Source organism: Dromaius novaehollandiae, chromosome Z (assembly GCF_036370855.1).
Source record: "Dromaius novaehollandiae isolate bDroNov1 chromosome Z, bDroNov1.hap1, whole genome shotgun sequence".
Taxonomy (NCBI): domain Eukaryota; kingdom Metazoa; phylum Chordata; class Aves; order Casuariiformes; family Dromaiidae; genus Dromaius; species Dromaius novaehollandiae.
In genome coordinates, this window is record NC_088132.1 from 71,257,673 (window position 1) to 71,285,464 (window position 27,792).

Sequence of the window (27,792 nt, forward strand, 5' to 3'; positions counted from 1 at the left end):
TGAGGAAAACCAAATGATCGCAACAGACAACAAATACAGCATCCCTGACAACAAGCCAGTGGATTCTCCCTTGCGGTGCTCTCTGGAGACATGACAGGTTGAAAGAAAAGAAGTCTCAAACTTCCTTCTGGCTTCCTCCTAGAATCACCTCCTAAATGCTTCTAACTTCCTCTTCTGCCCCAGCAAAGCAGCCTAGACGAAGCAGTTATATAGGCCTCTCCTTGCACCTACTGAAAGGATGACAGACCTTACCTAATCAGAATTCAGCTGGAAACAAAAGCTCAAGGCACGTTTCTATCAGGAATAGCTGACAAGAGATCATTAGAAGCTGCTACAGCGTGTTAGAAGTAAAAGCCTCCTGAAGCTATCCTTTCCCGGCAGCAGCAGAAACCCTGAATTTGTTCAAAGAGTTCCCAGAAGCCCACCAATGATCCAAGAAGTTCCCAAGAGACCTAGAAGATTTAGAAGCAGAGTGCAGAAACTGCTGTGCAAACTGCTGGGTCTGTTGGCTGCACTCAGTTGGTTGGGCTTGGATATGAAAGAGTTTAAATAAAAGATGAGAAGTGCAGAGAACATCAAGAAGAAGCCATACAGCCCGGCACACTTGATACATATGTGCACCAAGGTCTATCTTTTGCGAAAATGGAGCATAAGTCAGGGAACCCTGCAAACTGCATCATGAACATACCAATGCCACCAAATCTGTAGAGGATTTTCCCCCTCCACCGTGGATATACCAGCTTTATTTGTAAACTTATAAATTCCTATATAGTCTTCCACCATGTCCTCACTCAGAGCCTCACAATGCCTTGCCACCAATTTCATTTTAGAAACGCTGCAATGGTCACCACCACACCAGACCTCAGGACTACAGGCTCCATATACCTCACTGGGACAGTGACAATATCTCAAGTCTTGGAGACATCCTGAAGGGCTTGTTGGGCTTTTGGTCTAGCATGCTACTATCTTCTTAGTTACAACCAAAACGTGTAATTTTCTTGAAATCATACCATCAAACTCTCTGGAAACATGAAGGTAATCAGTGAACATGAAGCTAATCAGTGCACTTAATACAACTAACTTTTGACTTATTGGTAACTGCATCAAATCATGAAAAATTCTAGATGTATTTCCCACTCTCTGTTAATAAATTCTAACTGAACAATAAACATTTTGTTCAATTTCTGTAAGAGACATATTATCCATGTGCACCAACCTGCTCTGCGAAAATTGATTAAAGTCATCTTGAAGCTTGTACTTGTGCAGAAGTTCTCCTAGGAGATAGCCGGTAGAAAATTCTTCTGACAATGATCCTGGAACTAAGTTGGTTTTGTTTAAAAAAAAAATTAAAAGAATTCATACATTAATCTTAATACAACTCATTATTATTTTTATACTGACACTTGTAAATTAAGACCAAACTTTACTAAATACTTTAAAATAATTTTAGAATGTGAATATAATGGGAATGAGTTTTCAAGATGCAAATAAATCTGCTTTATTTATAAATCTGCTTTTTAGTCATTCAATTTTCACTTTCAGTGTTAAAAAGTAAACACCATCATAACCATCATTAAAACAGTGGGAACAACTGTATGTTATAATTACTAAATTACTATAAAAATGCAGACAAACAAAGCACACACAGGAGACCAAATGTGCTGCTCTTCTGTGGAAAGTTCCTCCCTCCCTGTGGAAGGAATGCTTTTGCCAAGCCAGCACTAGGCTTGCCATTCAAAACACCGCACTGCTTTGCATACATATTCAAATACTCTTATCCTCTGGGGTTCTTATTAGCAGGTGAAGGCTGAGCTCCTCGTATCTCTTGAGCCGACTTGCCGTTAGAGGAAAATTACCGCTATCTTCACCTCGAAAATCGCTATCTTGACCTTGAAGATTAAAAATCTACCTAGACGCGAGGAAACGGGCGAGTCCATTTGCAGACCAGCCGGAATCACCCCGCGGCGGGAAGGGGCCCGAGCCGGCGGCAGCCCCCGCCTCCCGCCCCGGGCTGACGGGCGAGCTGCCGCCTCGCACCGCGCCACGCGCCAGCCCGTGCCCCTCTCCCGGCGCGGCGGCGCCCGCACGCACCCACGCTCCGGGAGAGCTTCACCTCCTCGTTCAGCCACTCGCACAAAATCTCCGACATGACGGGGGTGAGAGGGAGGAGGGCGGCGGCGGCAACGGCCCACCGGCCCTCGCGAGCACCTGACACCGCGTCCCGTTGCCACGACGACCGGGACCGCGCATGCGCGGGGCGGGCCCCAACACGTCCCTGCCCACTGCCGCTGCCAGCCTCCGGGAAGCTCGCGCATGCGCCCTGGGAGGGGCAGGGTGGCGGGTGTGGCCGGGGCGGGGAGAGGGGAAGCAAGGTGAGCGCGCCGCGGTGCGTGCGTGCTCGCCTGCGCGGGCGCGGCCGCAGCCGCAGCCGCAGCCGCAGCCGCAGCCGCAGCCGTTGGAGCGGCGCGGGAGCGCCTCAGCGGCGGTGGCGGTTGGCCGTTGAGCGGGTGGGGCGCGGCGCGGCGCGCGCGGCGCGTGCCGAGCGCGGGGGTTCCCCCGGGGCTGAGGCGGGGCGGCTGAGCGCAGGGGAGCTTGTGGCGGGGGGGCAGCAGGAGCCTTCTAGTCACAGGTGGTCGTCAGCCGCTGCCGTTTAACGCTCTGGTAAATATTCCCCTGCTGTTTTTTGTCACTGCTGGTGGTACAGCTGCTGCCTTCTCCGCTGTGCTCCGTGCTTGTCCTGGCCACGTCCTTCTGGCTGCGGGGCCCCGTGTCTAGCTGCTTGTTTAGTACATGTTTAAATCACTGCTCCCCACTTCCAGCCCTACCTTGCTCGTTGCCGAAACTGCTGTTGTGCTAGCATGGATGCTCTAGAGTAGGAAACTGTATGGGCTGAAAAATAAGCTGGCAGGAAAAAGCACAAGGGAAAATTAATCTGGAGCAATTCTCCCACGTTGGCTCATACAACAGCACAAGTTACTGGGTTGGCACAATGTGAAAGGGGGAGGGAGAGCAAAAGCTGATGAAAAAAGCCATGCCAACTTAAATGCATGTGACACATTCACTAGTATGTTTTTCCACAGTAGTGTATGCGTAAGAAGACCCAGAGGCATTCTTGTGCCAGTACAGCTGCCTGTGCGGCTGTGTAATAAGCCAGCTTGGGTATCTGAGTTTGGTGTGAAATAAGCATCGATTGATTTGGATTTTTCTTTGCTCTTATTTTTACTAGGTCATCTTAGTCTTCTGTACTTCTTTAGCTTTCCGTATGTTTACCTGCACAAATATGTAAGGGTGTGATTGGAGAGAAGGGGCTTTGAGGTAGGAATAAGTGGGTCCTGCTGCTGAATGAAATGTGAAGCAGTGATGATCCACCTTCCCCCCACAGTCCAGTAAGACGTGGTGTCAGAAAAGTGTGTGTGTGTATACATACAGTTAGGAAAAGAAAGTAATTGTGTTGTCGTGTGTGGCACTGGCATGAATCACTTGAAATTTTGAAAAGTGTGTTACCAAAATGTAGACTATATAGAAAAGAATTACATCTGGAAAATATACTGTATACCATGGATATTTAAATTGGTCTGTCTCTTTTTCTAGAAAAGATATAAAGATGATTTTCAAGCACCTTTACAATACACAGGCGGGCAATAAACTAATTGTAGTTTTCAGAAGTGACAGTGATTAATAGTTGACAGAAACAGCTTGAATACTGTGGATTCTGTATCCCTAAAAGTCTTCAAAATAAATCACTGTGCCATCATGGAGAGTGTGCTTTAAATCAGAATAAATTGCTGAGTTTTTGTAAGAGTAAATGTATAATTCAAAAGTCATTTGTATCATGAGAAGGTCATTGTAGAAGTAGTGGCATAAGAACAAACCAAGTAACAGAAAGTTAGTTCAAGAGAGGAGGAATACTTAGTACAGCAAATTTTATTTTAAAATAACATCGGTTGCTCTGTGTGCTGAGATGGAGGTAATAAAATCTTGGTCAGATGAGCATGAATTGTGAGAGAGATGTGGAATATCTCTCATATAGATTTAAATTCAGTAGTGGCTTGCTGTTTCATCTAAGGATCTCTTCGCTCTTAACAAGTTAATGTAATTTTCTTATACAGTTCTGACTAGTGATGGAGTAATGTTGTAACCTATTTTCACTTCTTTTTTTTTTCCTGAATTTAAGAACTTAGGAAAGATGTCTGTGTTCTGCACTGTGAAAGCTGAGTGCTCAGAGTGTTTAAAGGAAGATACTTACAGACAAGAAGTAAGGTAACTGTTTTCCTAATTCTGCACTTCCTGAAAACAGCACCATTTTTTAATAAGATGGTTGTTTGTTCTATATTTTGTTCATTTTATATTTCACTGCTAAGGATGCCAGTGGGAGTGTCATGGAAATTCCAAACTGGTTTCCCGAGGGAGATTTTGTGTTGGGTAATGTAACTTTTAGACACTAATACTGGGCTGTAGAATGCATCTGATTTTTTCACCAAAAACTGTATTTATTATTATCTTCTTGCATCTTCCTTTGGACTTGATTTAAGAGATGGGAGAATTGTCAGTTGGTTGTATTTGTATTGGTTGAAGGAATAGAAGGTATCAGACACTAACCGGCTGAACACAGACAGATTCAGATGCCATGGATTAGCTATTATATTTCATTGCTTTTAACCTCCTGACAGAAATTGCATGTATGAAAAACAAAGAGCCTATGACACAGTCAAGACTACAGTTTTTGTGGATATTAGTTTGGAATCACATAGACCTGATAGTGGTATGCACAAAGAATAAAAGGGCAAGGATCCAGTTTTTAAAGTTATCAGTAAACTTTAGTCCTGTATCACAAAAGGGCATTCAAAATCCTTTAAAGGTTCAAGACTCTAAAGCGATGGAGGTGCCCCCCACGGAATATTCTCCTGGCCACCAAGGATTGTGGCTCAAGGATTTTCTGCACCCAGATAAGGGTGCACATTAACTGATGTGACTCTACCCTGCAAGTACTACAGAGAAGTCCCCACTTTAAGCGCTTGTAGAACAACACTTGCAATGCTAATGTGCCTATGTGCAGTATGTGTCAAAGAACTGTGGTTACTGCTAACTAACCTCTGTATGTTTTAAACAAGTGTGTCACCTCTGTTCAGATGCTGATAAGACTGTATGAGACAGTCTGAAAAATTCCAGGTACACAATGTTCAAGAAAAATATTGCAGCTGGGTGCATTGTTTTCTGTACAGCAAAGTGAATTATCAGTATGTAGATGCATTTTGAATAAACCTCGGTAAACTACTGGGAAAGATTAAGGCAAGGGAACAGCAGAGTTCTGAGACTATAAAGATGAAACAGGGCAAAATGCTTCCCATGTAAGGAACAAATCTATTCTTTTGGCTGGCTGATGTTCTGTTTATTTTCCAAACTGATAACCAAGGAAGGAAGAAGATAATTTAGCCAGTCCCACAGAACCATAAGTCGCTTCTTGCTTGTAAGACAATATGGTTCAGTTTAGTGGTTATAACACCACTGCATTTAAATCTTATTTTGCAGAGGTCTAAAGGATTTTTCATCTTCAAACCAGATATTCACGTCTCCAGGGTGACATGTTTGTTAGGAGTTGTCTGTAGTGGACAGTGACATGTACTATTGAATAAGGTTTGAAATATTGATGCTATTTAGTTTGGTTTGTAAAGTTTGAGACTTACTAGCAATTTTTTTTTTTTTTTTTTTACGTGTGTACAAACACTGATATTAATGATTCTGTGGCTTCAAGGTAGGAAATGTTGCTCAACCATTTCAAGAACAAAGGAACACTTTCTATAGAAAGTATCAAAATAGTTAAAAACAACTGAATGTAAGCAATGAAAGTAAAGAACCAATCTGCCTAGCAGAATGAAAATTTACATGAGCAAAAGAAAAGAAACTGGAAGGCTTATTAAAACTGGTCTGAATAACAAGGACATGTCTTAAGGACACATTGAGTTACTAGGGAAATTAGAGATTAGCATGTAAATATAGATTTTAGCAAGTCTATAAAAGATAGCATAACAAAGGAATGGAGAATTAAGGGCATTTTTATGTTAAAGACCCCTGAACTGATATACTCATTTTTGAGCATCTCATTGACCTTAATAGTTTCTTCTCTGTTTTAATAGCAAATTTTCCTGTAATACCTGTATGGTAAATTCCTTCCATCAGGAGGGGCAAGATTCTGGGATGCAGAATACAATCCCAAAAGGGGAGACTAGAAGTAGCTGGGAAGAGCAGTAGGGCTGGGCTTAAAGATTGAAGATTAGAGTCTGGAACTGAGTAAACATTCATAAAGGAATGTGGTGGCACAAATAGCTAGTCAGGAAGAAGAGGGTTACATCAGGGATGGAACAGAAGGGATCAAGGGGACAGAAATCATCTTTGTTCCAAAACGTGAATGGAACCTCAAGATTCTGATTCACCATTTCTTCTGCCTTCGAAAGCAGTATGCAAAACACACTGGAAAAGGATGTTTTCAATCCTAGTAACTGTCCACATCTGCACACACATATCAGTGTCCTAATTTAGTATGGTCAGGACTTAAATTACACACACTTTTAATTGTAAACATTTCTCTTACAAGCACAAAATGGATGTGCACTTGATGTGGGTGGATGAAAGTTGTTCAGTTACTTTTTCAAATTCTCTATAGTCTGTTGTAAAAAAGAGGAAGCTAGGTAGTAAGCAAAGTTCAGGTGGTTTATTTTTGATGTGCATAGTTGAATTTGGACTCTGGCATCATGTTTCTATGAGATACAAATCGAGTTACTGAAACCAGAGTTTTCCAGCCAATTATAAATTATGCCTTTATCATTTTATGGATGCATTATTTATATACAATGGCCTGATGTATTTTCAATAGTGTTTGGTAAATGAGTCATAAGGCCTCATCATTTAATATTTTATCTTCATCATTCCAGAAATGCTTATTAACTGGGCACTATTTGTCTTATCTTCTTTCACTATAGCTTTTGTCTAGCATTATTAAAGAATGCTTGTGTAACTAGGATCCTTTTGGCTGCTACTGAAATACAACTGCTCTTTCTTGTAGAAATAGGACAGCTATTGTGCACTAATAATTCTGTTCAATTCTATTTTTAAGGTATAAAATGAAGAATAGCCTGTCTGTTTTGGAGTGCAGAGGGAATGCAAGTATCCACAATGTAACTAAGTGATTTGGAATTTGGCTGGAATCCTTGCACCTAATGCCAGTACTTGAAAGCTTAGATATTAATTTTTTCTCATTATGTTGAATGAGAACATCGGTCAAGCATACCGTATATTGGAAATGTTCTTGGTAGAACATTAGTTTTTCACAAGTGTTCTTTAATCCACAGTTGTTAGCTAATTAGGGTAAAACTGATGATGTAAATAGTCAAGAAAAATTACACTGATGTTGGTGTAGGTAGAGAAAAGAGAGACCATGGGCTAAAGTGCCCAGTTGCTCCTTTTAATAATGAATGAATGATGACTCATGGCATTATAATACTAATATACAGAATTTAATTTTATAAAGAAAATACATGTGCAGACTTTCTTTTCTACAATAACCATTTGTCTTCCCTTTTCATGAGTTGCAAATTTCTCTGATCTTATGCCAGAATAAGTTTGTGCTCAGGCTGATTCCAATAGATGTGTATTTTTTTCTTCTTGGACAATGGAGTTGCTCATAATGGTACAGATAGTGTTGTGCTTGTGTTTAATGACTACTGAAATACAGTTTTGTTTAAGCATTTCTTTATCTTGCTCATAAAAAATTTCCTTCCTGAGTATATGAAATCTGACTCAAAGATTTTAATGGGAAAAAGAGTTCTGCCTTAAAATAAGTGAAATTCTGTAAGGAAGTTAAATTAATACAGAATGAATGAACAGAGGCACTAGTGAAAGATGCAGAAAAGGCAGCCAACAGCTCATGCTTTAGTCCTTTCACTTGATGCAAAATTTTCTTAGAAGATACCCTGCTCATTCTTTATTTTGAGATGTGGCACAAATTAGCATTTTAAAGAAATAGAAGAAATTAGAGCTGTTAGGGAGTTGTATGGTGGGGGAAGGACTCCCTTACAATAACTGATGAATCAGTTCAAATCATGTAACAACACAGAATGTTCTACATTCATCCCAGTGGTATGAATTTACGATAGTGTGATACTCTGCCTCTGATTTTCTACAGCTGTCCTGCTATTTATTCCCACGTCCAGCTCTTTCTGCTCCATTAATTCTTATTCTCTTCCATAATCGGAATTATTCTAACCAATGTATTCCCATTTATTTTCTTCTTCATAATCCTGAAGTCTTCACATATGATGTGCCTTTCTTCTAATTTTCATTGACTATCCTAGTCCTTTCCTAGCACCATTTGTATGCATAGTTTTCAGAGTATTTTATGGACATTCTGAATCATGTATGATATTTAAATTTTATACCATATCAACTCCACTCATTCTCTTTTCTCCCCATTTTCTAGTGTGCTGATAGAAACAATCTCAGAGTTCTTTAAGTTCAATTGCAAGAGTGTGCACTTTCTGGCCATTCGAGCCATGTGGAAAGTGGTAGGCCGAAAAACCCTTCAGCTGTTCCTTTTGTACAAGCACTTTGTAAACCCTGTGGCATGTGGCTGTTTGGCATATGCCTATCTAAACAATTTAGTGTTTTTGCAAATTACAATTTTGAAATTGATTTCCCAGTGGGACAGTAGATGTCTTCCTCTATCACAGAGAAGTGTTGTGGGAATGAGATTTAAAATGGGAAACAAGCCAAATCATGGCTGGAGCCTCAAGTATGCACAAAACCAGCTGATAAATATGCCAGCTTTTAGAAAAGTAATGTTAAACAGAGGTTTGCGTCTGGGGAAGCCCTTGATCAAGTATCTGCAAATTTGCATAATTATGCCTGTGTTCTCATTGTACATTGTGCCTTAGTCTGAACCTATGATATAAATTCTCATTTATCTTACACAATTTATATTCCAAGTCTGGCACATCCTTTCTGCCACTGGGTTTCAGAAGCTGCTTGCACCCTCTGGGATCAGCTGCTTTTCTGTGTGCTTATCGTTTTATGCTTCCAAAGAAATAATTACCAATCCTTTTTAGCAGCACAGTAACAGCATTTGTTGGATAGACTGCATCATTAACAATATCCACAATGCACCATTTTCTTCCTACCTCTTCTGAAAACTGCACTGGGAGTAGTGATTTGAAGTAGTGATACTCTGTTTAGGTATGTACTTGGATAGGTTTATCTTCACTGACAGGAAAGAGATGATGTGTCACACTACTCTTTTTCTGTCTTTTTTTTCACTGATAAATTCTGACAGTAAAGGTAGTTCTGCCCTTCCTCTTATGTTACTTCTCACCATTCTGTTACTTCTGTTTACAATGCTGAATCTAGAGCCTCAGGCTCCACTGTCCCAAACAGCTATTTCAACTGCAGATAAAAGGGTATGTTGTTACAGATACTAAGTATTTTCTTACACATTACAAGAACTAGTGTCCTGGTAGAATTCATTCATTTTTGACATTATACTCAGAAAAGGGTTCAAAGATTTCATATAACCTTGAATAGAATTTTTGCTGCTCATCGTAACATAATAATTTCTTCTCTCAATTCCATTTTAAAATGAAAATGATCACATTTCATGCGACAAGTTTTCTTCTGTATGGTAGATAATAAAATATGTAAATAAAGTCTTGTCTTCTTCCATCTTTTGCTCAGTTTCCCTTTGGATGGCAGTAGAAAATTCTTTCCCCAAAGTTCATACCTGCTGCAGACACATAATCCGTGTATTTTGCACACATCAGAAGAATCTTGTAGAACAGAATAGTCCTTATCCTCCATTTAGAGAAAGGTGCCTTTCTAAAAATCTATGTATACTTTTTTGGTTTCCTTGAGGGTATAATTCTCTTCTCATCATACTTGGAATAACAAAGGCCCTAAGCCTATAACAGGCAAGTGCAACATACTGCTCACTAGGTTATTTTAAATCAAGCAAATTCTTTACTTTGGTTTGAAATTTTCATTTACAGATTAATGCTTAATATTACTTGAGTGGACCAGATAGAGTATTGAAAAATAGCTTTAATTTCCAAACAAGAAGAAAGTGTACCAATATTTTAACAGACTTTACAGCTTGTTCTGCATCATATTCTTGTGTGTGTATATATACACACACACCAATAAAATTTAATAATTTACTGTGTAATATAATATTTGGAACCTAAGATTCATATAATTCTGTTTCTGGAATTATGCAGCTGCTTCCTGTGATTAGCTGCCTTGGGAAAGTCTGTTCAACAACCCTTTTTAGGAATGTCTTTAACGGTTTCTGTTCCATGGTGAGAGAAGAATCAGATTTGGAAAGCACAGAAAAGGCAAACATCAACAAAAAGCAAATACATGACAGTGCAGCATTGTAATTACTTTCTTACAGACCCAGGCATTCATATAAACAAAATCATACTGAACAGCAGTTAAATTCGTAAGAATTTTGGTTCAGTTGTTTCAAGATTTGGTCACATTATAATTTTCATGTGTGTAAAGCTCAGGAATTAGTTTGCCTTGCCTTGATATGTTTATGTAGAAACCCCAGTACTAGTGGAAACAGATCTTAGCAGTAGCAACCAACCGTAACTACCTCAGGGAGAAAATTGAAGGGTTCTTTGGGAAGTCAGGCTCTGCTTATCTGCCTGTCTTCTGACTACCTGCTTTATAGAAACCTGTAAAACTCATAAGAGAAGAGTAATTATTTATATAAGTATGTGTGGGTGTGCATGCACATGTGTGTATATGCTTTTAAATATTTTAGAAAATCTCTTATGATTTTGAAAGGTCTTTCACAAGCATGGAGTTCAGGGTTTCAAATTACTAACAAACAAAAAACAGCAATTACTTTCTTACTGCTGCAGTGTAGTTCTTTCCTATAAAGTTATTTATTTGTATGAAAATAAAACTACATTTTTTTCCTGAATTCTAAATGTAATTCATTGAATGAATAATATTTGTTCTCTTCATGATACAATTACAAGAATAAATATTTTTGAAATTTGAATAATTAAACAAACACAACTTCTTCAAACATTTGCCTTTCTAATTTATCATCCATCAGCTGGTTGGCACAAACAATAGAGAATGAGTATAGCTGTTTCTTATAGATGTCTCCAGCTCAGTTTTTCCTTTTGTGAAATAGATTTAGTAACATTGCTTGCCTTATGAACTTTTCTTGGTATTTAGATAATTTATTTCTATTGTCCCTATAACTGCTGTATTTACAAGCTACTATTTATAACTGAATTGGAAGATTAGATATTTCAGTCATCCATGTAACGTAGCTTCTTAACTGGTAGCCCCTACAGAGGTTTAGTTTTTCCACCATGTGTTTTATTATTATCTGCATCTGTATTACACATCAGACACTTTCAAATGTGGTTAATTTGTTTTCTTCAGTTTTGAGCTGACCGTGATAATCCATTTTTATTTCATAGCTTGTGTTTCATTTATAAAGATGTATCCTCCCTAGTGAAGAGAGTTTAATTACTGAACTTTCATTTCTAGGTAGGGTGGCTTACAATGTTCACGGTATGCAGGTGTTTTTCAGCCATGGCTTATGAGACAAACCTGTAGTGTGAAAATTTAACAAGCGAAAAACGTGCGTGTTTTGCAAGGTACATGCTACAGGAAATTCAGAACAAATAAGAGAAGCATAAATGATGTAATTAGTAAATCATGGAGATGTAAAATCTGTAAAAAGATTAATTAAACATATAAAAAGTTTATCATTACAATTTGCTTAGCAAGAAACAAGTTTATTGATATGAATGTTAAAATAAGAAAAAACTTTGGAAATGAGCATTTTGTTTCTAAACTAAATCTGTCTTCAGTCATCATCAGTGAAATGCGTGGCAAACTAGTATGAATTATTTTAGAAAGAAATATGTGTGGTAGAAAAGTAGAGGCAAGGTTAATGCTTAGTAGAAATTCTCATACAATTCTTTTTGGTCTATAAATCTATTGACAGGTCACTTCCTGGCTTGCTACGTAGTGTCCTGGGTCAGGGGACATTTTACATATACCAGCAATAACTTTTAAGCATTTTGTTGAGTAATTTATGCCAACTGCTAAAGGTGGTTCATCTTTGAATTTTTCACATATTAATCTTATTATAAGGCATTGCTGCTAACCAGTTCCACTGATGAGAAAGTTACTGTTACCCTCTTTGTCAGAATGATAGGCCAAACCTGTCTTACTGGCATCATGTCACATAATTGTCTCAGCTCTTCAATTTCTGATGTCATATTTGGAATTGAAGCATAAAAAAGAGAATTGAGACTGGGCAAAATTCTACAGTATTTAATTTCTTCTTTAGCATGCATTGTCCTTTTATGGGCAAAGAATTTCTGAAGAGTACTGTATATATTATCCTTTATGTTACTCCTGTTGGAAATCATATTTATCCTAATATTCTAGATATTCTGGTATAGTGGGTATTCCATATATTCATTCTTAATGCTGTAACTGTAACTCTCTGGAGTAGTGTTTGGGAAGAAATGTGATTACAACTCAAACTTTGATGTATGAAATAGCAAAATTCCTAAAAACAAAAAACACCCCTAAATGCTGTACTTCTGTGATAAATTGCATTTCAGTCCCTAGTCAAATCTTACTCAGATTTCTCAAACCTCTGCTTACTGGTATGTTCCTTCTTTCCTCCTCCTTATTTGACTGTTTTTAATGTAATTTATAGTGAAGGCTGTAAGTTTGTAAGTGTGACTACTCAGGAAGCATAGCAACATAAATTCTGTCCGTTGTTTTCTTCTACGCAAGACCTGTTCACTGTCCATCACACTTCTTTCTGCTACCCCTCTTTCTACCTCACCTTATTTCTTTATTGAAGAGAGGAATTTTTCTGCTTTACTCCGTTCAGATTCTGCATCTTTTCATCTTTGTTTCCTAGATTACAGAAATGCTGGAAAGGTTAAAATTCTTCTGTATTCTTTTAGCCAGTGTATAAAACCTATTGTTTTTCCACTAAGTTTTTGTGTTATAATGACCATGCCTTACTCTGTGTTACATCTTTTGATTAGAAGTTTTTAACCTCTCAGAGATTTTTTTTTTTTTTTAAGTAGGCTAGTCCTCATTTGTGCTTATACCGTGTTAGTGTTACTGAATTACAAATTATTTTCATTTTTTTGAGTTTCAGCTAACAAAACCATTGACCAAACTGTCAAGGTTTTGGAAATTTCAGTTTAAATTTTGCAGTTGTCATGGGGAAAAGTTGGGTAAGGTTTCTCTGATAGTACCATTCTGATCCATTTGAATATCAAATTAAGATAGATAAGCCTGGTTTGGCACTGAATCTTTCTGTTTGATTGATTTGCAGTAATGGTTAATAGTGCTGTTTGAAAGATGGCACTAAGTATTACTTCAGATCTTGACAATATAAGTAACCTCTTAATCTATACGTATAGAATACCTCCACAAAAGTAAGGAGTGAATGTGTTAGTTTAAAGAAAATAATTTTGCTCTAGCCTTTTGAAACCTAGCAAATCTCATCAGTAGCTCTCTATCAAGCTGCTGATTTACACAGGCAAGAAGAAAATCACATACTTTTCTATGTAAATATGTTTAGGTATAGCTTTGTGATTGATGAAGTTAGGCTTAAGGCCCTGAAATATCTTCCTTATCATAGTGATTTTGTACTGTCATTACTGAAATGGTGTAGTGTAAAGCTTAAAAAGGCATGTATATCTCAGAGAAAATAACACTGGACCACATTAATCACTAGCATATAATTCTGTTGGGACAAACAGAACTTTGCTAGCAAGCAGTTGGGATTACTGAATTTACATTTATTACAGTTTTCTCATAAGCAACCAATGGATGGTAAAGACTTTTTATTTCATTACATATTGTGGAACATGTGCATGCTGTATTGCAGGCACATTGACAGTCTGGAAATATTCCAGCACCTTCAAGCTAGTAAGTATGTAAAGTAGTAAGATAAAACCATTAATAATCAGGTTCTGTACAGAGATTGCACAACTATTATGGAAGCAGTTCTCATAAAAGCAGTTTTTCTGGGTCATGTTTTATAGAGTAAGAATGCCATTTTCCCAAAGAAAGCAAGTGATGACTAGTAAAATTTTCTGGCCCCAGAAATTGGAGGAAGAGATTCAGATAAATTGTTTTTCTTTTTCCTAAACACCCCCACCACCACTATTTTGACTTGAAGCATATGTGTGAAGCTGTAGAATGAATAAATCAGTAGAATAACAAAGTAGATGATGGTCTGGCCTTTTAATTCAGAATCTGTTCATAAGCAGTAAGACAAGAAGGTGTTCTGAAGTAGAAAAGAGAAGAAAAGAAAGTGGGAGTTATATGCTCAGCTAGAGAATTTTGCTGCATTTCCTTGATCAATCCTTAATGTTTTTTCATCTAAAAGTCTAGGAAAGGTTTTCATGGTGAGTAATTTTTGATGGAAAGATGATGTAAGTTTACCTTTTGTACATACCAGTCACCCTTAAACATACACTTAGAGGCTTAGTTTGGCTATGTTTTTCATGCCCAGTAGTAAGGCTGTTGTGTCTCCTGACCAGAATAGGCATATAGTAATTTATTGTTGAAATACAATGGAATCTAGGATTTAGGAGAGTATACTGTATCTTTTGGTTTTTGACTAGACTGCTGTGGTCCTGCTGATTTTTTCATTTAAAGATTTACTTTCAGTAAAACTGTAACCTTGGAAATTTTCTGCATACTTGTAAACAGTTTTATTTCTGTTATTATTCAATTAAATTTATTGTTTTTAATTTTTTTTAGGTATAGTATGAAATTCCAAATTTTTTTTAATTTGGGGACCTGTTTGTTAATTAATCCACTTTAGAGTGGATTAATTTTATGCTTATTTTGAAAAGAAAAAAATTCATATTCCAGTACACAAAATACTAGTCCTCACAAATAAATGGCAGCTTGCTAAGTCACTAGGAACCAGTCTGACCCAACATTATGATTAATATACTAGATCTCAGTTGTGGTAGATGTGATCCTTTGATGGCTTTTATAGGCCAACTATATGTTTAATTGGATTAGAAAATTGCATATTTTAATTTATAGTTACTGTCAGTAATTATTATTTATTGCCAAGCCATGATTCAGAGTTTCATTTATGCTAGGATTTAAACACAGGAGCTGATGACATCTGAGCAGATATTTTAAATGGGCATAAAAGTCTTTGTTTTTCCACTTTGTCGTTTAAGAATACTATATTAATCTTAGGAAAAAAAATATTCTTTACTCTCTTTAAAATATTTTAACTTAGTAAGTCAGTAAGCTGGTATGATAGATGATTGGGGACTGTGTAATTTAAATAACTGTAAACATAAGAGAAATATAAATATGAAGAATTCAGGAAGATGATGCTAGAGAGGTAATGGAATAGCTACATTAAAGGAGAGACCCGAATTGATTGAATTGATGTTTTGGGGATTCTGATTGAAGTTTTCACTTTTGACTGCAATTCAGAATGAAACAAATTTGAAATGTAAAAATTTTCTGAAGAAAGGAAGCTCTATATTCTCAGCATTTCAACTATTTTATACTTTTTATATTATATTGATAGCAGTCTTTTTTGTTACTTTGTTAAACATTTTGGTCTATTTTCTATACACATGGGTTTGGGCACATTGCTTCCATTTTTAATTCTGAGTATGGTCAGTGCTAACATAGGCTGTGAAGGAAAAATGTAAGTGGTTACATGCATACCATGCTTCATTGGTAAATAACCTTGTTGAGCCATCCTTTCATAAAACTAATGGAAAATAAAAGGAAAAGCAAAATTCTGCCGATATTTTGTATATTGAAGTCAGAAACAAGTATGAAGCATTTCATTTTTGAAAACAAGCTGTGAAATCATAAATTCTAAATTAGAAATACATGATGATAACACAGATGTGATCTTTGTATTGCTTGATGCTGTCTGTTGATTTGTTTTCTTACTGAAGATAGATGATTTTGGAAGCAAGGGAACCCTTCCTGCACACACAGCCATAAAAAAAAAAAGAGCCTTTTTCGAGCTTCATAAGGAATAATATACTGGTAGGTTTCCCTCTTGTAATCTTAAAAGGCAGAATTAGTACTTTTTACACACTAAAAAAGTTTGTATCCCCTCTCATCTATCCCCAGTCATTGGAAGTCAAATTTCCTTTTACATGTAATCCCAGAATATAGAGATAAATAAAGAGATATAGTAATATAAGTCCCTGTAAAGAATTTGATTAGCAGCAAGACGGTTTAAACAGATGAACAGAAATGTGAGATTCATCTTGCGTAAATTCATAAGTGTCTAAAATGCAAAATATCTGAGATTGTCTTCTCATTTAAGTCCACAGTGAGAAATAGGCATTTCTCAAACACAGTTAATCCAAGCTATTTTAAAACCTGTACCTCCAGGAGAAATGTCTTATTAAAATGAATTTTGCTAGTCCAGTGAAGCAGAATTTGAATAATTTAGCATGGTGGGGATGGGAGGAGGACATGATAGTCCAATGTACTTTACAGTTTTATGTCCATTAATGCTACCTAGAATATACCAATTCTGGCATACTAGGGGCCACAGGTCTCTCAATTTTCAACTCTTCATTCATGGAAATTGCCAAGAATCACCCAGTTGGGGGAGCAGTACCATTTGCGAACTGAGCAGAGCAGCAGCAGCATGATCATCTCGGTATTCATTAATGTACTGCTCTCCAAACTGCCGTAGGTATGCTAATGTGGACACATCATTTCTCTGTTGTGTCCACAGCTCTACCCCTTGCTCCTTATCCATATGAACAAAGTAGATGGTGATACTGATACAGTGTGGTCAGGTCCATGTGGCCTCAGGTGCCAGTTTGTTTATGGAGCACTTGGTGGCCCTTGATGCACCTTGGTGCACCTTGATTAGGTGGAAATTCTCACCAGGATTAAGACAAGCTTTTTATGATTGATGGAGAGCATTAATAACTAGGTCTAGGTGTGTAAATAAAGCTCAGATTGTGAGAATTATGCTGGTGCACTTTTACTTATCACATTGTTGAAAACAGGAGAGCATCATGATGAAAATTCCAATCCCTGAAGTATTTGATCTGGATTTTAAAGAGACATCTCAAAATATGGGCACTTTGAAGCAGTTACCTCTGAAGAATTACAAAGCAGTGTGGAATATCATCTGGATGATGACCTGAACGTACCAGGGAGGAGTAAGTTCATAAAAAATGAAAGCCCAAGCTGGTGTGTGTAAAACCAACATTGATTTTGGTGTATATGATGCACATATAGTTTAGTTCATATAAGCATAGTCTTGGGTCTAGATTTGACTCCTTCTCTTTGCTTCTGTAACCCCCTCCTTTCTCTTTTTGTTTTTAAAGTCTTTTTGGAGTAATAACAGAACCTAAAAAGGAACTGTTGTATTATTTAACTAATCCAGCAATTTTAGTACAAATTATTGATTTGCTAATCATATCAGTAGTGATCTCTAGATAATGCCAGTTGCTCTTCAGTATTAATTGGGCTAAAGCTTTGTGGCAGTTAATATTAGAACTGATTCATACTAGTTTTAAATCCTTAATTGCATTTAATTATAGATTTGCTTATGAAACAAATAGCTGCTCCTTTTCCATCAACTCTGTCAGTCTGCCATTTGAAAGGATTAAGCTTGATGCATCTCTGCAAAGTATTTTTACCTTACCTTACCTTACCTTGGCTGTATTTTATATCTTTCTACCTGGCATAAACTTTTCAGAGCTCTTTGTTGGTCTAGTGAAGCTTTTCATCTAACCACATTAGTGACATTTCTCCTTTCATCACTTTTTGCAGCAACCCATTTGGCTTGCCCATATTGGCTCAAGATGGTGGAAATTAATTGTAACATCTCAACCAAAACTATGTGTGTATATATAATCTGCTTGCTTAAAAATGTTGCAACAAATGAGTTAAATGAAGTTGAGTGCAATCAAAACTCTTACCGTCAGCTGCTGAAAGATACAATCTTTCTGGGCAATGTTTTGCAAGAATATTTATGAGGAATATTCCACATTAGCTTTTGAATGTTTTTGAAATTAACTATAAATATTAGCCTAAGTTTAGGGAGCTTAGAAGGAACCTCAAGTGAAATAATAACAGGCTTTTCATGGAATTTTCACTTGCTATCTCTCTTTTATGGAGAAGGTATTGAAAACAGAACTACAAGGCAGCAGAGTTATTTAAACTTCTGTTACTTTTTGGCCACAAACACAGATGAGTTGTCCATATACCAAATTATTGAACAAAGTTGTTTGGAAGCCCTCGATATCATAAGACTGCAAAGTGGAATTACTGTGAAGTATGGTTGGGTGGATGTGCTTCAAGTCCCTGTGTCGTTTCGCCAGAACACTGATGATGATGTGTGGTTCAAAGAAGGGAACTCGAGCTCTGCCAGCAGCTGGATCATGAGATGCAGCAAAGGTGTTCTGCACCAGCCAGAGAGACTAAAAATTTTGCACATTTAATCACAGAATCTCTCAATACTTGCTGCCCCTTGAACTCAGGGTTGCTTAAGCTTGCATTGTCTTTGAGAGAGGAATGGGAGAAGCTGTGCGTCTTTGTCTTTGCAGATGGTATGATTTGCATTCATAATTATGTCATGAAAGATAGAGCAAATAGTGCCAATTTGTGGGTGAATTACACAGAGATAGGTCATCATTAGACTTTCCAGTTTGTGATCTGAAAAGAAATTTGGCTGATATCCCTCAGAATGACATGGCTTAGTGAACATGATCAATCTTGAAGGAGACTGAGTCAAAAATTTTCTTTCCCAGGGGAACAGGAGAAGCCTCAAGATGTGTTCTTGCAAGTCTTCAGGTGATAGGACAAATTATTGAATCCTCTTTGCAGCAACCAGGAATGCCAAATATGCTATCTTATACTCTTAACAAAGAAGCTGTCTATGTGAGCAGCTTGTTCCTTTGTTCCTTATCCCTTGGGATTTTCCATTAATGTATCCTTTTTTGTTTCATTATCCACCCTTTCTCCAAGATCTCACTCTTTTTTTAGTCAGCTCTAATTTCAGCAAAATGATCCCTATCAATCAGTGTTCTGTGCTTCTGGTGCTGCTGGTGACACGGAAGCCACCTCTTGGCTTTCTTCTGTAAGTGCAGTTTTGTTGTTGGCTTAGATGTTCCTGCAAACCTTTGCAAAACTCAGATCTGCTACAAACTGACCTTCACTTCTTGCTGTTAAAGGGAATAAGAATTAGAAATATGAAAAGGACCTGTACTGAGACAGTACAATGTATGTATTTCACATACTAAAATTAATATGCACAGCAGGAGGTATTCTGACTCCTAAATGGGAAGCTACTTTCCACTGCAAGCATAACCCTTCTGCCCACAAAAAGCTGCTTGCAATTAGGAAGATGATTTTACAGTCAGGAACAGATTGGATGAGGAGGGTAGGATTGGGAGCCATGCTCCCATGACTGGAAACAACAAGGAAGCTAAGGGATGGTAAAGAGTCAGTTTGTTTTAGAGAGTGCTACCTTTGATAGTAGTTGGAGGAAGGCAGAAGGCTAGAGTTTTGTAGATAGACTGAAAGGATCTAGACAACCATAAGAGAAGTGGAAGAACACAAGAAATGGAGATAGACAGACTTGTATTAGTTGTGGAGGTAGAAACAGAACAACCTAGGCAAAGACAACATCAAAATAGCGTATTTCCTTATGATATCTATTACAGTTAACTCATGGGAGTAATAAGATTTATTTTTTCAAGTGTTGTCCTTGAGGCAGAAATGAGTCAAGTTAAGTACCCATAAGATTTTACTTTCTCCACACCTTGAGAATATTATCATTTGTTATTATGTTGTATACCTTATCAGTGTGTGTACTACCTTTAGACCCACCCAACTCCTTTTTCTTAATGGGAGAGTTAGTTACTGACCAGTTGTAAATATCTTCTTCCCAGCTCTGTTTACGATCTTCTTAGGAAGGTGTGGTCTGCTTTTATCTAATAACATTCAGAAGACTGAAGTTAAAAATAAATGCACTGTAGGGAGATAAAATAGCTCCAGTCTTTCTGATCCAACAGCTAGTGGAATTCAACAGTCAATAACAACAGCAAGATTATGAAGAATCTGGTTGTACCCTCTCAGCAAAATAGAAAAAATGTTTATTTGGTGTTATTTTAATTTTCAGTCACATGGACATACATTTTATTAGGAGATTTTTTTTATATCATTAAGATCATTGAACTGTAGTCTGTTAATGAAGCTTTGTTTTTTCTAGAAATCTGAAAGGGAAGTAAGAATGTAAAAATTATGAACCTAGAAGGCAGTAATAAACAGGAAAACGGAAATGTACAAAAATCTAGATAAGATTTTAGAACACTGGTTGTTAGAGGGAAGTGAATGGATAGTGAGTGCATATTGAAAAGGGGAAGTCTATAGAGTGGTGTGCAGGTAATAGGTTGGTTTGTCAGAGTCTGAGAATTCTGGAAAACAAGCAGGACATAATATAATCTAATTCTTTTAAGCCATTTTTCAGTCTTGGTGATATTGAGTATTTCTCATTACAACAAATATGAAAGCTTCTGACCAGTAAACTCATTTAATGTTTATCAAATAATTATCAAGCGATTAGTTATTTACATTTCTAGAATTGAAGGAAGTATAAGAAACAACCACTTTTTTGAATAAAGCATAAATAAGCATATTCTTTTTTTTCTTCATCTTAATACCTGATCACTTTGGAAAACTTTGTTATGAGTAGTGATTCTTTGAGTGTATTTGGGTGCTGCACTATCTGGTAAAGAGAATTAGTTGATACCTATGACAGTATATTCCTCTGCTTTTCTGATAATGACTTCCTGAGTCAAAATGTATTAATCTCAAGATAAAACTATTCATCTTTGGAGTTAACAGCACTAAAAATATTATAAGGACAAATTTTCTTACATGGATTTTCCCTGTTGCTTAACTGCACTATTAATTCTCAAAAAGAGAAAAGATACAAGATGTTTAGTACTGTAGAAACGTTCTCATTTCTTAATAAGACATTTTAATAATAATTGTGTCGAAGTGTGCTTAATGTATGAAGAACGTTTTGTTTTAAATCAGTTTAATTACTGTATTCAGTTAGCAGGGTTTTCTAAAGTGATGAACTCCATACAAACAGGAGATAGTCATTTGATCTCTCACACATTACAGACTAAATGAGACTTCATGTAGACTTCATTTCTAGATTTTCCTCTAGCAGGATGCTGAAATAGTTTGCAAATTATAACTGGCACATCCCATCACTGAAGAGTGTGAGACTGATAGCACTGTTTTTAGAAGACTTATTTTATTGGGAGAAAGATGAGATCAAAAGATATCACTGGAGGTGTATATTTCCATATAGACATGCTGGCCTCATCTTAAAACTTTGTTTAGTTCTTTCAATGGAAAGAGACAGATGATACAACACTGCTGTAAGTGTATAACCCCTAAAAACATTTTATAGGAAAAGTATAAACAAGGAGTATAGAGCCAGACAAGTAGTTAACAATGAATTACTACTGTAAAACAATTAAGATTAGTGGAAATTACTTTCATGTCTTGCCTCTGTTGTTATAATGAAGGATAATTATGATATAGAAATTGAAGTTGGAGCTGCAGTGATTGAAAACTCGTATGACACACTTGGAGATGCTGGCAGTTTGGGCTGTTTCATTTTGCTGTTAGACTTACGGTAATTATCTGAAAACACTTGACAAGATATCATAATATATGAGAGAAAGAAAAATCTATCAACAGCACATTAAAAATATAATCTGTAATGATGAAAGCGACATCCTTTTTAAGGAATGGAAATTTTCTGGTTTTAGGGCTTGTATCACTCCCTTTTTAACCTGTGTTTAGCTCTCCTTTCAGGTATTGCAAGCTGAAAGAATCGGTCAAGTTTTAGAAACAGGAAGTGTGAAGTCCTGCTCCTGCCCCAGCTGCCGACTCTGTGTGACATGATATAAGTCGCTCAACCATTTTTATCTGTTTTTTTCCTTTGTAAATGATGAAAAATATTGCCTTCTGCGCTTACATTTATACCCCGTATTTTGATTCATTTGATCAAAGGTGTTTTAGGTTAAATTCCCGTGTTAGTCATGATGAAAATTTTATCAAATTTTAAAATTGTAGTTGATGTAGTAAAGTTGTTTTGAAAAAATTACAAAATGAAACATCACTTTGCTACTCTGTCAGGTAGAACTGTTTGTTAGTTTTGTCATACTTTCACAGAGAATTTCAACTCACTTGGCTGATGTGTGTGAGGCTGCTTACTATTGCTTGCTCTTAATGGTTTTACAGTGTTTTGAACATTTAATATATATGTCTGTTTGACAAGTAAATGCGGTTACTGGCTGAAGTCTTACAATCTTATGTGCTTGATTGTGTTTTAAATCATTTAATTCTTTTTGGAGCTCTTGAGTTATGACTTCAGTGTTTAAGTCCCACTTATCTGGGAGGCATGCTGTTTGTTAATGGGCCCTGTAAAAGAAGTGATTTGAGAGGAAAAAAAAAAAACCAGAAGTTTTGGGATATAAGACAGGGAATGTAGGGAAACATCGAATGGAGAGATCTTAGGAGAGAAGAAACAGTAATTCTCTGTGTGAATCAGGAGATGCGGAAAAGACTATGATGTTTTAGATCACTGCCTGTGTTAATACAGTATTAGTAGAGAATTTACTTTGCAAGTAAGATAGCAGTAACTTTTACCTGACTGAAGATGTTATTTTTTATAGATGTACATTACAATCTGATGAACATACATTCTTAATAATTTAAGGAACTGGATAAAAAGAATTTTGAGAGGAGTTTCTTGGGGAGTTGGGATGATATAGAGCAATCTGAAGTCAACAGGACGTAATTATGTAGTTTAAGGTTGTGAATGGAATGGAAATTCTGAATAGCTCTGACTTAAAAGGGTCTTTCATAGCTCTCACAGCTCTTTTGGTTATAGGATGCATCCTTATAGGATGCATATTACCACCTTACATGCTAGAAAAGCCATTCACTCCAGGTTCTGACTGTGATACTGTGGCAATCGCGATCAACATGTTATTTTATTTGTGACTTGTTATTTAGCATTGTTTTCCATACATTAACAGAAATATATTTCAATATCATTAATATCTTCATTCTTATGGAAATATTATTGTAAGAACTTAGGGAATCAGAGTTCTTTTAGATTGGGCAAAAACATAAATGGCTGTGGAAGAATCTTGTGTTTAAACTTGATACCATCATATGCTAAACATAGCATATGTTTATATTCTTTCCAGTTAATTAGTATCTTTTCTTATTTTTATTCTTCCCTCTGGTACAGAAAGCCTTATATCCACTTAATTCTGCTTTTGCTTTTATCTTGCCTAACATATGTTAGCCTGAAAAAGGAATAAACCTGAAATCTTTGTTTACTCATTAGTTGCTATTCTTTTGTAAAGAATTTAAAAATTAGATTAGTCAGATTAGTCATTATCCTTTTTAAGCATTTGTGTGTGTGTGTGGGGGGGGGGGGTTTCTGTTTTTCATCTAATGTTTTTTAAGGTAATTATGAAAACTAAGTTTCTTTCCTAACTCTAGTTTTTCATCTGTTGAAGATGTAAATCACACAGTGCAAGTAAACTGGTGTTAGCAGTTGTCATCTGTTTCAGAATTTCAGATTAATAACTCTGGGGCTTTCCTGTTAGATCCCTCTTTGTCTAATTGCATTAGCTTTCTGTCTAAATGTAGATCAGTCTCATGAACTTTCTGCCCTGCTTGTGCATCATTAAGGTTTAAAATGGCTAATTAGTGCTATATGGTTATGCATTAACATTATTGAAAAAAATGTGTAAAATATTTCATAACAGTGTTTTCATGGAACAGTGTTAATCCAAGTTGCTCATAGTTTTTACAGAGCAATATTTTAGACAGCCTGTCACTATCCAGAAGACACTTAGATACTTTGTCTTCGGTCATACATATGTAACCTGAATTTTGTATGGTTCAGTCACCAATATGAATAGTAGCTTTCTCAGAACTGAAATGAGCAAATATTTACTTTGTCAATGATTTTGCACAAGCAATATTTCATTCAAAATAAGCTTTCACAAGTTTACAGAAAGTTTCAATTAAGCCATTAAAGTTTTTTTTTCTAACTTAGGAAACATTAACAGACTAAAGCATAAATAATATTCAGCAAATGCTTTTATTTTGAAAAACTGTGATTTTTCTAATTAGGCATAGCGTATCCTGCTCATCACTGTACTGTCTTAATATCTTATAAAATTGATATTCTCTGTCTTACTGCATTTTTTCAAAGGTCTAACTTTTAATTATTAGTTATTTATTTAATATGTCTGATAAGAAGTTTCAGATAGTATTCCGATAAGTTTTACATTTTCTTCTGAAAGTGATGGAATGCATAGTTTTTCTGAGTTCTCAAAGAAAAATTGGTAAATATTGCCCAGCAGTCTACTGTATTTTTTGTCTTTTTTTTAAAAAAAACAACTTTTCTAAAATTTCCAGCTTCATTGTTTTTGAAAGTGGAAGTTGTGTTCATAGTTGTGCTAAACTGATCTTTTATGTAATACAAGCTTGCACGCTTGAAAACTTTGAAAGGAAAAACTGCAAACTTAAATGTAACTGTATTCAATAGGGAAACAATTATGTAAATAGAGTGATGTATTCTTGGTGACCTGTGTTGCTAGGAAACAAACTGATACATTCTCAATAGATTAAATCCTTCGCTTTTAAGTGTTTTTACCACAAGGTACATTGCAGTGCCTTATTCAGGCCTGGGCATGTCAAAAGCCATGAACGATGAGGTCAAGCTGTTATTTGCTTCTTTCTTACCTCTGTCTTGTCCTATTTAAGTTAAAATCATTCAGATACTTCTCCATGAATACCTATCATGGAGTTCCAGTTCAACAGAGAATAGAATAAAACAAAACTCTTCCTATTTCTCTGCACCTATTTGTGTCTCCTGTTTCTTTTCTTGATCCTGGTAGAGTATGCTGCCGCTGCATCTGTCACACAGGACTGTAGCCCGGATGTCATCTTCAGCTATTTATACTTCCATAGGCATTAATACTGGGTTTGCTCAATACGAGTTGGATTAGAGCCCAATGGTCACCTGGTGCATTTCTGTCAGATTAGCCAGTGCACACAAATTTTATGTTTTTATGCTAGTCATGGAAAGCCAAGGGGCATCTGGTCAGACAAAGTCTGCCAGTATAAAGTTACCCTGTTGACATTTTTGAACAAATTTAAACTAACAAAGTTATTTTATATATGATCTGTCCTATGTGTTATGATGCTGCATAATTTTTGATTTAGCCCTATAAGCTATCTGCCTAGATTTACTACATCATTTTTTTGCCTGTACTTTTGAAGAACTTTTTCTAAGATATTGCCTTCCTTATTCAGCTACAGAACTGACATGTTTGTTTTCTCTTACATCACCATTTATCTTAATTATTGTAAAATCTTTTTTCTGAGGTTTGAGAAATGTAGCCTTGTTCCATGCATATTTAAATAAAATACTGCTGTGCTATGTAGTATGTCACCATCTTGCCTGTGTATCCACCTTTAAACTAGTTCCTCAGCTTTTCCCTTTGAGCCTCCCACTGCTCCTTCCCTTCTTCCCTCCCTTCCATTTTGATCAAAGGCTAACTCCTGCCCGCTGACCCATCATTCAACCATGATGCCAGCCTTTATCACCCAATTGTTAAATTTTCAAATGGTAGTTTTTGTGCTTTCTCTCAAGTTGTTTCTCCCACTGCATGGGAACTTCTGTAAACATTCAGTAATCCGCTTATATCCCATGGCTTCTTACTATGACTTTTGCTCTGCCCACTACACAAAAATTCATAATGGGTAGATCGAGGCTGTGCTGAGATTGCCACCCATAATACTGATCATTGTCTTGTTTCCTGATTCCCCACCTACCTATATCCATCAGTAGTCTTTTACCTTAGATTTGCAATTGATTTGTTTGAAACTAGAATTTAGTCCCAGTATCTAATTCTAAACATTCAGAGCAAAACATGGACCCAGAGAAGATATGAAATATAAAGTCAGCTGAAACTGATAGATTAGAAATTGCCCTTGCAACATCTTGCGTTTGTGATGAATTAGTGCTGTACAGCTGTGACTCATCACACTATTATCCTTCTAGCTTTCCATGCTGTTCTTAATTCAATATTTTTTATTTATTATTACCCTCCATATGTTTTCAGGTAGTACATATAGCTTTATAGATTAGCTGTCTCACAGTCTCAGCTGCTGTTTGGTTGACTCTCACTGCAGACTTGTCCTGAAATATTTTGTGGTCAAATGTGATAGGTTCTGTAGCTCAATTGATTTACACTAGCAATATTGCATCTCCTCAAAATAAAGAATCCTGTGAAATCTTCATATTCAAGGTTAATTCAGATTTCTCAGCTTGTTTCAGGAGAGATGACTGTGCTGATCAGTCATAACTCAGAGCCTGAATTTGGACATGTGGCTTATGAAACAATGGAGAATTTCTGTCTTCTACTTCTGCAAATCATGAGTTACTGGTTTTAATTTTTGTTTTGTGTCTTAGTGACTTAATTTAAATACTGTTAGACTCAGTCTGTTCTGGGGTTTCTGGAATGGAACTGGATGCCATTGTCTACTATTTCTGTTATTTCCAAGGGTTGAAGAGGCTAGGTTTCATTTTGGTTCCAAGTTCCACAGAGCTTGGTTGATGCTGCCATTTACAAAGGTAAGATATTGCTTTGTTGATTGCAAGATCACAATACCCCCAAGCTCTGAGATCAGAAAGAGTTGTTTAGTTTGGCTGCACCAGGTCTCACCTCCTTGGTTATGTGTGTATTAGTAAATTAAACAGTGCCAGGGAATGTTCCCCTCACTGCAACTCAGTTGCCTGTACTGTTTCATTATTAGTACAAGGGAGCAGATTTTTGCCAAGCACATTGCTAAACAGTTACAATGTTTGGCAGTTTGTACAGGCTGCAGGTCATTCCCAGTTGGCCCTTTGCTTGCAGACAACCTGTTTTGGAAGATAAGAGAGTTTAATAGTATGCACCTGTTCTGTTCTAGGGCAGTTATCCTGAGTGCCAGTGTGGTACAGGACACAACTAACTTGGGAGTATAGCTATAGCCTCTGAGTACCAAGTTTTATATGTCTTGCTAAGCTCAGAACTCAGTTGGAGATAGGTTTTAGGTGTTCTTGTGTTTCACAGAGACAAAGTATTTCTAATAAGCTGATCACTGGTACCTTGCATGTATGATTATTGGGCCAATCTGCTCCATTTCCACAAAATTCAACAATATGTGTATCTTTAAAATTGCCAGTGTTATAGGCTACTATATTTTGACTTATTTTGAACACTTGTTTTCCCAAATAATGACTTATAGATTATAATGCTATGATCATCTAATTAGCTCTGCTCTGTAGTATGGGCCATAGAGTTTCCATACATTTATTGTTTTGTATAGTAGCAAGTGTCATCTAGTAAATCATCCAAAATTCTTGGCATATTGCACACAACCCTCCATCAGTTATTTTGATGCATAATTGTTAGATAATGTTAGAATTCTGTGCTTTATTTCTAGCATGAATTTTTCTACCTTCAACCTCTAATCAGAGGACCTAATCATACTTTTGATTTTGAAAGCTCCATCTGTTGCCAAGTACCTGCTTCCCATGGGGTTGCCAAGCAGGTTATCAGAAGTTACGTGCATATGTACCTAGCAGTTTCAACTCATCCTTGAAGT

The 27,792-nt window shown here is 36.7% G+C and overlaps 2 protein-coding genes across 8 annotated transcripts in view; one reads left to right on the plus strand and one right to left on the minus strand.

Annotated features, from left to right (window-relative positions):
- LOC135324712 (sperm flagellar protein 2-like) overlaps positions 1-2,244 on the minus strand; it is a 57,491-nt gene extending 55,247 nt beyond the window's left edge. The window contains 2 exon segments of the mRNA XM_064501544.1: positions 1,217-1,319; positions 2,092-2,244. Of these exon segments, the coding sequence (XP_064357614.1) occupies positions 1,217-1,319; positions 2,092-2,149 (161 nt within the window). The 5' untranslated portion in view covers positions 2,150-2,244.
- A 62-nt stretch (positions 2,245-2,306) lies between these two features.
- The window catches only part of LOC135325039 (prolactin receptor-like), a 158,228-nt gene continuing 132,742 nt past the window's right edge, over positions 2,307-27,792 (plus strand). For 2 of the 7 annotated variants that reach the window (XM_064502412.1, XM_064502417.1), the window contains exons 1-2: positions 2,540-2,661; positions 4,175-4,260. The gene's annotated coding sequence lies outside the window, so the exon portion shown is untranslated. Of the gene's footprint in view, positions 2,373-2,486; positions 2,508-2,539; positions 2,662-4,174; positions 4,261-16,001; positions 16,096-17,081; positions 17,238-27,792 lie in introns of those variants that run through there. The other 5 variants (XM_064502418.1, XM_064502415.1, XM_064502419.1 and 2 more) reach the window with 5 other exon arrangements.